Source organism: Pseudorasbora parva, chromosome 17 (genome assembly GCF_024679245.1).
Source record: "Pseudorasbora parva isolate DD20220531a chromosome 17, ASM2467924v1, whole genome shotgun sequence".
Lineage (NCBI taxonomy): Eukaryota > Metazoa > Chordata > Actinopteri > Cypriniformes > Gobionidae > Pseudorasbora > Pseudorasbora parva.
In genome coordinates, this window is record NC_090188.1 from 21,716,389 (window position 1) to 21,727,869 (window position 11,481).

Below are 11,481 nucleotides of genomic sequence, written 5' to 3' on the forward strand. Positions count from 1 at the left end.
GTTAGTTAGCTCACTAGATTTAAAGACTTTGGCTATGTTTGAAATAGTATACTTTACAATTGCTGCAGTGTATGTGCACAATATGCTAATTTTCTGACTTAGATGTGCTGAACTGAGCAAAGGTCATCTCGTGACAAATATATAAGTTAGGTCCTTATTATGGAGAAAACTACTACTGGTTTACTGTTGGAAAACGCCATTTGGTTTATTTGGCATATAGAGTATTTATTAAACAGCTACTTTATAACCTTATTTTATTCTGAAAAATGCCACTTACTAACATAATATGCAGTAGCTACACCGTTCTGCACAAGTAAGCTATTGCTCAATTATTTTAAGTAGACTGCGCAGTATTCAGTAAGAAGTAGGCTATGCTCCATTTCGAACACGTGGAACGTCGTTCAGTACGCGTTCCTCACTGCGTCAGTGGCCTCCAGACACCGGGGATCAAGTCTTCCATCACCGCCTATGAGCAAAGAGGAAAACTTCATGATTACATCTCTTATCTTTCAGAAATCAGAGGTTCCCAAATGCTGACGTAATTACCAAACTCAAGGTCAGTAATGTTGGATGTGTAGACGCACTCTCCATTGACAATGAGCTCAACCATATTCCAGTCATCTGTTTTCTCGAGGACACACTGGTGGCCATCGGCTTTTAGGGCAGCTAGAAGTAGGGGAAAAGTTTAAGGGACCATATATTGACGCCAGATTAGAATAGTATTGTTATTACAAACTACGTAGCTATACCCGTAACAAATGAATGAAACTTATTCAAAGCTGTTGACAAACAAAAACTGTTTAAAGATTACCTTGTAAACCGTCCAGGCGAAATGTTTTGTGCTCGACAATACCACACGACTCATATGGACCATACCGTACGGTTACCACTGAATTAGTAGGCATAACAGTTAATTATAATAAATCACTACTCAAATCTATAATTTAAGCAGCACAATGCGCAAAGCTGTTGTAGTTTGTGTACAACTCTCCATAGTAACCAGTTGGGAGCACTGGAAGCAGCAAGATAACGTACACAAAAAGGCTTTTCACAAATAACTTTGGGTCATTGTACACACAACCAGGTAAATGCGATGTTACGGTTCACACTTCTCGAAATTTCCCATATAACGTTAGTTCAAAAACGCTGAAACTACCGTTTATGTGCGTTTTCGTGACAGTCCGTGAATGACTCGAGGCACGCTATTGGTTATCGGTTGCTAAGCGTCTATAACAGTAACGGAGTTCAGGGCAGGGTTTTATAACCCCGGGTAAAAAGCTGCATAACCACGCTTCAAAATTTTAAGTGTCAAACGTTCCGTTACTCGGGGTGAAAAGCGGCTTTATATGGGTGATGTATCAAGCCGGTTATATGCTAAGCCCATTCCTTTTTGTTTAAAGGGTTACATTATAAACCCAATATAATTCACGTTTGTTATCTCAAAAAGACTATTGAATAAAACCACTTTATATGACCCATTTTAAAGTAACCCACTTGGCCCAAATCATTGCAGTTTGCACGTCTTAATGAAAATGTAGAATACTTCTATCCTATGCTTTAAACCTGCCAGAATTAACTATATTTCATTCATGGTTAGTGGAATTAAATACTCAGTGCACACATCGTTGGCTTTGATTAGTATTTTATAGCATCATTAGAATACAGTGATATTTGATAAATAGACAATTTATTTTGAAAACTCCAACTTAGGCTATAAAAATAAATATCTCACAGAACATCACAGTTTAAGCACTCCACCACCAGTTTAACAAAATACATTCTGATACATCTTTACTTTCACATATTTGCTGTTTTCCTCTTCATGTATTCATCCTGTTTCCTCATCCTCATGTATGTTCAACATGAGGTCAAGATGTGCAACTAACATACTCTAATACCAATACTAAGGCTATAATTTCTCTATATATGCAGTATATATATTCTCTATAATCTAGTATAACATGATTGAGTGGTTTAATAGCTAAGCTATTTACTACAGTACATATTTGATCTAGTTATAAAGTGCTAAAATACATTTCTCAAGGCATCACTGTTTTAGATTTTTTTAGATCTACTTTACAATTACTATCATGACTGGTTCAAAACATAGGGTATACAAATTAAATTACACACATTAAAAAAACAGTGTTCAACAGAATTTCACAATATAAAAACATAGTGTACATTAGACAAACATCAAATATTGATCTTTTTTGTTTAATATACCGTATAGACTGACTGTGCAACGTGTCAGTGTCATTTTCAGACATAATTTAACACATTGTCACAAACAATGATGATTGTACTTTAAAAAAGCATTTGCCACTGTACTAGAAACTATTTGTTTCTGCTATTGCATTGGGGGGATCCCTGTCACAATTATTGCATTGGAAATCCATTAAGACAACCCCACACACAGAATAGACCCACATAACAATGGTCATGCAACATGCTGGTTCGCAATGGATGATATTCTTTAAACATTTATGCACACTGGCTTGTTTTTTTTAGGAGCTCAGACTGTGCATTTCAGAATATGGCCCATTGAGAATTTAATTTATAGAACAATTAACCCACAACACACTTGAAAGCTATAATACCATACAGTATAAATTATAATGCCTGGTACCGGCATTTTGTTTGTATTCTGCAGACCCAAAATATACTTATACATTTTTTAATTTATTTTTTAACAGATAGATCTTTGATTTGACATACATCAAACAAATTTGAAATATGAATGTAAGACTCACAAAGATAAAGGTAAATAGCAGCTTCTGGTCTTGTTCCACAGAGTCGTTATTCAGAGTACTGTATCTTGACGGCATTTCTAACCGTAAGGTATGGTGACTCTGACATGACCATTAAAAAATAATCTGGTATAGATTGTAAACAGCTATAGGCTATCGTATCACAATATTCATATGCATACTAAACAAGAAGACCTACATGATCTCAAAGGCAGCATCATTGAGAATTCCAGTCTGTTTTCCGACGGCAAGCACCAAGTCAGTTTTGTTTTGGACAAAAACAACATTCTTTAAAATATCTTCTTTTGTGTTCCACAGAAGAAAGAAGAGCATAAATATTTAGAACAACATGTTATGATTACCGAATACATTTTTTTTTAGTGGATTATCCCTTTAATGCTGCCTTTGACATTATCAACTATACTCTTGAGGCAAGCTCACACTACATGACTTTTGGCTGGATTTTTCTGTTGCAGACAGACTTCCAAGGTCTGCGACAAATCCCCGGATCGCAGACAAAATGGTGCCCGTTGCGTAGGAGAGCCTGTCTCGAGCAGTCACAGACACTGCAAAATTTTCAAAACTGTTTGATATTATCGCCACGTGATCTTGTAGTGTGTGCAATGTAGCGACAAAGTGGAACTAATCCAGCCAATCACAGTGCAGATGGTATAAACGGAAAAAATCTCATAAACACTTACGTGAAATTTCTCTTGTGAATTTATGTGAGAACTTATTTCACTGTTGGTCGGGACTGCCTCTTGATCAAATGTCTTGTTCACCTCATTAATGTTGTGTTGCATATTCACACGGCTATGACAAGACGACGAAAGTTCCTTGTTAATGTGAACAGCACAGCAATTCAGGTAGTCTTACAGTCCTGTAGTGTGAGCTTTTTCTTAGACAGTCGTCCCTTAGACGGACTAAAAATCCTGGCTAGGATTCTTAGGCTGCATTTACACTGTAGGTCTTGATGCACAATTCCGATTTGGTGACTATAAATACCCGCTTACGTCATCTTTTAAAAGCGACCCGTATTCGATATTTGGATTTACACTTATACACTAGCGAAACAGCACAAGACGCTCTGACTCTGAAAAGGAAGTAAAACTGCATGACATGCAATGGGCGCAATGGATGCAAACGAAATGATTACTCAATGTTTTGCTTTCCGCAGTATCTTTAAAGGTCAGAAAAGCATTGCCTTCATCTTCCATCACGCCATTAGTGTCATGTGATCATAGTTCGTGTCCACCTGAGGTGTCCACTTGACGTCATTCGTCTCCATCCCTTTTTCAATGACGTACGACTCGCATTTACTGGGGAATATCCGATTGGACCTCTTACATGTCAGACGCAAATGCACGTATTTCGAATCATATTGGATTTATTACCACATATGAGTGAGGCCTGAATCCGATCTGAAGATATCGCAATTCATGCATTTTTTTCCTGCTTACATGTTGACGTCATATCCGATCTGTGCCACGTGAGAGGGAAAATCGGAATTGGGGCACTTGAAACATGCAGTGTAAATGTGGCCAAGGAGACCAACCTCAGCTAGTTCATATTTTGAAGTCAGGGGTTACTGTGAATCTAAGCTTCATCTTCTCCTTTTTTAATCTTTATTGGCCAAAATAATGCAAAACACTTAAATAGATATACTTAGTACTATTGTAAAGCGACTACAGTTCCATTGCATCTCTATACTGCTTTTGTTGGCCATAATATTTGACAATATATACGAAATACCCAAAGAGGAATGCCTACTTTGACTTGCTGTGAGCCTTGCTATATTTTTGAGACTATGATTTCCCCCTGAAAATGTTCACTCTTTGTATAGTCACAGTGGTTACTTCCTGCATCTTCCATGCGATTTAAACATGGCTTCTTGCTATGACTTGCTTCCATTCTTCATTACCTTGGGAGTTCCCTCCCTCCTTTCTGTGGAATCAGCTGGTTTAGCTTCAGTGTTGCTTTTTCGGCATAGATCCTGCATTTCCTTCAGACATCCCTCAAGAGTCTTCACAAACAAATCCGAGCTGGTCTCAGCACTGTCATGGAAGCTTGACACGCAGAAGATGATGTGGTCTGTCTGAGGATTGTAGCAGGCTCCGTAGCCGTTAGGGACAACAGGACCATAGCAGCAGAACATCTCCTCAGTGGTAGGAACCTATGTAAAGACAAGCGTTTTTTGGGGTTTTTTTACAATTGAGATTCTGAGATTTTTGAAATAAAGAGATTGCATGCACACTATAAATCACAAATCCATTTGAGGTCTAACTCTCATTATTTCAAAGTGAACCTGGCTTGTAGAGAGAATAAACTGGATGCTGGTGGCATAGGTTGCATCAGAAAACAGCTCTGGCTTTTCGAGTTGTAGCTCCTTGGCAATCTCTCGCAGCCCCAGCAAGTGATTGTCTATTGCCATCCCAGTGATTGCCTGTTTCCACATAGTGGAAAAGCAATGTTTTATTGTAGAGCAGGCTGTATGACAATCGCAGTTTGATAATCACAGTTAAACATGTCTAACTGACAGATTGTGTAATGCAAATTCAGCTGTCCCTTTCACTTACTAGAATTGTATAATTGGTTTGGGCTTTAATGGCGGTCCAAAGCATCTCCATTTTCTCAGCATCCTAAATGAATAAAGGAAGACATGAGTTATTATTCATTGCAAAGCTGTTACTGTCATTACAATCCACACAGCATTGACTACAAATGAGTTGACATTTGCATGAAATGCAGGGCAGTTTGAATGAAGTGCAATGCAAACAAACGAAATTACGTACAGTGATTTTGGAGCTATTGGCCATAGCTTTCACAAATGCTAAGGCCTCTGGTGTGGAGGAGCGAATGTTGTCAACTCGTCCCTCTTGAAAGCGCCGTATTGATGCACTTTCATAGGTGGGCACTAGATGTCCATGACATCTGAATGCAAAAGGAAAAGACCTAAATCTTCAGATATAAATCTTTCACTCTATAGTACTAATATATCTTAAATTATAGAGAAGACTGACCTGTAAAATGCAAACTGGAGGGCAACTTGAACATAAGCATCAGGGCTCATTTTCTGTCTCTTGATGAACTCTTTGCCATAACCAGTGAATTTGATGACATTCATGTCCAGATTTCTTGCAAGCCTGTGAAAATTAACAGTTTGAAAGTCTTGTATGCTCACTAAGGCTGCAATAAAAACAGTTATATTGTAAAATATTACAATTTAAAACGTTTTCTAATTTTTTTATATTTTAAAATGTAATTTATAAGTTATTTTATGTAATTTATGAGAGGGCAAAGCTAAATGTTCAGCAGCAGTGTTCAGTGTCTCATTAAAAATCGTTCTAATATGCAGATTTGGTGCTCAGGAAACATTTCTTATTATTATCAATTTAGACAACAATTGTGCTGCTTAATATTTTCATGGAAAACATGCTACTTTTGCATAAATTTGTGATAGTACAGAACAGTAACAATAAGAATAGCATTTATTGTATATAAATGGAAATCTTATGATCAGTTGAATACATCCTAAATAAATACGTTCATTTCTTTCAAACTAAAAATCTTACTGACTCCACACTTTTAAACAATGTACTTATGTGTGAAACCCTAAAATGTCAAACATTTCTTGTATTTTACACACTTTTTCAAATGTTAATAACATCAAATGTTATTTATTTAAAAGTATTTATTTGTAAGTGAAATAAACTAAATCACTTTTAAATGCCTGTCATCCTAAAGAATATTTAAATTCGAGGTCTTCTAAATCTGGGGTTTTCAAACTTTATGATGCCAAGGACCCCCAAATATGATGTATCTTTTATGAGGGACCCCCTTCCTAAAATCCATCTATATAGTTGTATGTATGAAAAAAACATTTAAACTGTTGGACTGCAAGCAAGTGTGACATTATAAATACAACCTATTGTTTCCAAACTTAAAGGGTTATTTCACCCAAAAATGAAAATTCTGTCATTAATTACTAACCCTCATGTCGTTCGACACCCGTAAGACCTCCGTTCATCTTCGGAACACAAATTAAGATATTTTTTTGTTGTTGACATCTGATGGCTCAGAAAGGCCTCCAGAGACCCATAAAAGGTTTTAAAGACATCTGTGCGAAAAAACGACAACTAAATAACGACTTATATAGTGATGGGCCAATTTCAAAACAAAGCTTTGAACGCTTATGAATCAGTGTATGAATTCATGATTCGGATCGTCAAAGTCACGTGATTTCAGCAGTTTGGCAGTTTCACACGCGATCCGAATCATGAATCGGTACGCTGATTCATAACGGTTCGAAGCTTTGTTTTGAAATCGCCCCATCTCTATATAAGTTGTTATTTAGTTTTTTTTTCCGCACAAAAACTATTCTCGTAGTGAGATGGGCTTTGTAACAACGTCTTTAGTGCCTTTTATGGGTCTTGAGTGAGGAAATGACATTGGTGTCAATGAAGGCCTTTCTGAGTCATCGGATTTCAACACAAATATCTTCATTTGGTCTTACAGGTGTCGAATGACATGAGGGTGAGTAATTAAAGACAGAATTTTCATTTTTGGGTGAACTAACCCTTTAAATTGGCTATACTTATTGTTGGATGTATAAACCTGAAGAAGAGCATTTTCAATTAAAAAATATCTTTATAAACAACTTTCAGAATAAATGTATGTAAGCAGCTTAAGTACTGCATTAAGAACCCCAGTGAGCAAGACAAAGTGGACTATAGTGAGAAAAACTCTCCAGAAAGACACAAAGTAAACGTTTTTAATTCTGGAAAGTATGTATACGGCAAGAAAGGAGAGTAACATTTAGAAATGAAATGAAAATGTTCTAGAGTATATGCTTTTATAGTATAAACAAAGTCTAGTGTAATTATTAAATGGCAAGCCATCAGAATGGTATTAGATTGTATAGAACTTGCTACCCTGGTGTATCACCTGTTTTATCGACTTACTTCTGTAATTTTTCTGCTGAGGCCGTGAGGAACGTTTGGATATCTGCCGAGCATTTCCAGCGCAGTCGTCTGGGGGCAGGAAGCTCACTCATGCTGGCCGCTCTCACCAGCTTAGAAGGGCTTCCCCTCCTGCGAGAGAAACAAGTCCAGTCCATCACATTGCGTCTTCATTGGCTAGTTGCTATTCTCAGGCTATGGGTATATATCTCAAGTCGTCTCATTAGAGTTTTGAGTCTTTGGCAAATACTACTGTGCTAGTGAGAATAAGCACAAGGAAATTACAGATGCTTTCAGAAGTGGATGTATTCGTTGAATTTGCCAGACCAACAGTGCATTCTGAATAATCAAAAGAGTTCCTTTGAAATGAAGTGCTATAAATAAAACAATAATTTGACTTACATGTATCTCAGCAGATACTCTGTACATTGCACGAGCACTATTCCCTCAAACGGGGAGTGTTCACATACAACACCGCAGCATCCATCGGCACCTATCACAAACTGAAATCATTACAGTAGTTTAATTTTAGAATTCATCATCTTGGTCAATTTAGATCCGACTGTGGGCTTTCTACCTGCATGGGCTTGTCGTACCAGCGGTTGCCCCCGTTTTTGTCCGTGCCCCCTCCATGGAGCATCAGCGAAGCTCGGTTGGTATCATTCAGTTCAATGCCAGACGGCTCGTCCAAACACACCAGACACAGACAGCGTTCAATCATGTCTAGCGAGTCCCTGTTGGTAGAATCTGCACCCGATTGAGAAGCATTACATTTTATATGTTTGAATTCCATTAACCTGTACAGAATTTCTCGTTTTATCAGGGGGATTTTTAGCAGCTCTCTCACAAGTTGTTTCATTTTTTTTAATGCTTGGATGTCAAATTGCAGGTCTAGTAACAGATGCAGCTGGTATAGCTGAGGATAAATGATGTCTGACCTTTGATCAGTACGCTGCGAGCCTCGGCCCACTGTGTTCTGCCGTCTGATGTGAGCAGACCGATGGGAGGCAGACGCTCCTCTTCAATGTCTGCCATCTTTCTGATGCGCTCCAGCTGAGTGTAAAGGTCTTTTTCATTCAGTCGACGGAAGTTTATAACCACATCGAGAACAAAAAACTGAAAACGCATGGCAGAAAACAGCATCAAATGCTTGTCTTCACAGATTGCTTGTGACTTTTTGAGACGAAATTGAACATAATAAGAAAGAAAAGCATAACCATATAAAACAGAAACAGTACCAGGTGAAGTAATACCTACCTGATTCTTACAAGCCACTATTATATGTTCGGGCTCAGGCATAACCGTACTCTTCTGAGCCACTAAAGTGTCGGTTTTTGGCCCTGGCAGACGGTAGGAGGTGAAGACCTTGTTGTACTGATCCATACATAGGGGCGTCCCGGCCAGCTGCCCACGAGCGTAGTCTACAGGGAGGGCACGTCTGCAACAAGCGGCATACACTCATGTTCACAATACTAATACAAGTTACTGTGATTACATGTGAAAACAAGGAGTAAAACGTACCCATCAATAAGCGATTTATACTCTAATATGCCAGAAATGAGATGGGCAGCATATCTGTTGAGAAAAAATATGCAAGAGTTTATAAATACACTACCGGTAATATTGTAAAACTTTTTTTTTTTTTTCAATTTAATGCATCCTAACTGAATAAATGTATGCATTTCTTAAAAATCGGGCCAACCCTAAACCTTCTAAATATAACATTTCATAAAAGAAAGCACATTCACATTTAGAAATGCAATGGTATTGTTTTATTTAAATGGCACTTCATCAATTTGGGTCTATTAACAAAGTCATTAGTTCATTTTATATTATCCAAGAGACTAATGCTTAACATTATGAAACTACTTATATCTATCTTTTAATACAAAATAGAAAAACTATAGGAAACTTTTTCTTAAGCCTAAAATAGAAGTCTTACAACCTCGAGTTTGGGTGGAAAGTACATTTGGTTTACACACTTACTAATCTGTGAATGCTGAATGAGAAATTAAATTTGAGTTAATGAGCCCCTCAATTACACAGCCATATGGAGCTAGAGCTACACATTTGGATGATGGGATCGTGCAGGTTACAGACCTGACAGCTTTACACAAACATTAACTTATGCTGACATTGCATTTCCATTTAAATAAACTGTTATCGAGGAAAGTGGCCATAGCTTTAGAAGACACACAGTGGCTTCACTTTCATCTCAGTTTACTGGAATAAAAATGTCCTGTTCCTCTACCTGAGGACGTCACTTTGACCCTTGAAGTTCTGCTTAGGGAAGACCATAACAGGACTGGAGTTGACAGGTAGTGCTAATCTGTTGTTTAAATACATGTCTTCGAGCCAGTAGTCATACACCTTAGACAATGATCGAGAGAGATTATGAGCATATAAAGAACTTTAAAACAATATTTAGAATGTGTCTGCACACGTCGTTTACAGCAAAGCCTCTTTGTTTCTAAGTGGATACTGCAGTCCTTACCCAATTGGCCTTATGATCGCTTCTCTCCAGTAACTTTTTCTGAAGAAATTCTCCCATCCCACCGGGTGCTCCAAATTTCTCCACAATAGCCTTTGTCTTTCGGAACTGCTCCTCTGGTATGAGGTGACTCGTGCACTTCAGGTACATGTCCAGTGTTTGCTGCAAAGGCGGCACTGGGAGCTTCGGAAGGCCCTAATTTGAGATCATGATCAGAGCTTTATTGAGATTCATTCATTTGTATTTGAGCGTCAGGAACAGCTTCTGCTCAAGTAGCATTTGTTTTCTTGATCTTATAATATTTGCTCTTAAGCTAATGAGTCGCTTGTCTAATTAGCCTTGATAGAGTCCTAGTAAATCTTTCATGCTCCAAGTGATCCCTGACAAGTATTATATATACATATTTTTGGCCTGTGTACAACAATATTACTTCTGCTGTAATTGCATAATATTCAGCACCGTATTGTCAATATTGTAGATTTCCATGTCAGTTTGTAACCATTGTTAAAAGAGAATGATTGAAAGACATTGTTTAGTTGAGCCGCATAATGCAAACATTTTTTAAAATAAAGAAATATTAGTATTTTGCTTACACTTGGATCTCCCTTTAAAACCGGCATCCTCAAAGTTGAAGAATTCAATGAAGAAAGATGAAAATCCTCTGACACTTTTCCCAGTTCCCTCTGGAACAGACGTACAGGTATGAGAGAAAGCTTGCATTGCAAATAGTTTTGTTATAATAAATATAACTATCCATTAACTGAGCTATCTGTTTTTTCCCAACAGCCACATGTTAGACAAGGCTGTTAGCAACCTTAAATTATTCAAAATTAATTTGAATTGTATGTAAATGAAGTAGAAAGTTTTTTGTTTTTTTAAATAGCTTTTTAAGATCCATTTAGTCCTTGTTTGTGGAGGATTCTGTAAGCATATTATACTAAAATAAAACGTTCTTCTGCATTCTCAAAAGTGTCAATTTAAAACAAACACTCACCAAAATGTCTTACTCTTAGTCGAGTCCCCGGGTATCTCAAAGGGTTTATCCAGATTCATAGTCCCGACGTGTTTTATTAAGAGGAAAGTGCCGTTGATGGTTTCTGTTAACTTGTTTCAGGCGCATACTTGCATCCCATTCATTGCAAGTCGGGAGCCTCTTAGGATGCTCCTTAGGAAAGATGCTGAAGGAGCGGTACCTTTCCCAGACTCCTCCCACTAAACTCCATTCGCTCGATGCCGCATCTGCCAGCCCACCTCATGCTTACTTTAAGTAAAGTCCTTGAAC

At 37.7% G+C, this 11,481-nt stretch overlaps 2 protein-coding genes across 2 annotated transcripts; both read right to left on the reverse strand.

Annotated features, from left to right (window-relative positions):
* On the reverse strand, positions 1-1,117 carry c17h10orf53 (chromosome 17 C10orf53 homolog). Its single transcript, XM_067421512.1, has 3 exons — positions 812-1,117; positions 547-666; positions 1-466 (listed from the first exon to the last, which is right to left on the reverse strand). The coding sequence occupies exons 1-3, from the start codon at positions 903-905 to the stop codon at positions 402-404; spliced, it is 279 nt and encodes a 92-aa protein (XP_067277613.1). The 5' UTR covers positions 906-1,117; the 3' UTR covers positions 1-401.
* Positions 1,118-1,624: 507 nt separating this feature from the next.
* chata (choline O-acetyltransferase a) lies at positions 1,625-11,390 on the reverse strand. Its single transcript, XM_067421880.1, has 15 exons — positions 11,194-11,390; positions 10,793-10,882; positions 10,203-10,394; positions 9,960-10,078; positions 9,230-9,283; positions 8,966-9,146; positions 8,647-8,824; positions 8,286-8,455; positions 8,111-8,211; positions 7,712-7,840; positions 5,771-5,893; positions 5,543-5,681; positions 5,327-5,389; positions 5,056-5,193; positions 1,625-4,923 (listed from the first exon to the last, which is right to left on the reverse strand). The coding sequence occupies exons 2-15, from the start codon at positions 10,817-10,819 to the stop codon at positions 4,645-4,647; spliced, it is 1,893 nt and encodes a 630-aa protein (XP_067277981.1). The 5' UTR covers positions 10,820-10,882; positions 11,194-11,390; the 3' UTR covers positions 1,625-4,644.
* Between the last annotated feature and the right edge of the window lie 91 nt (positions 11,391-11,481).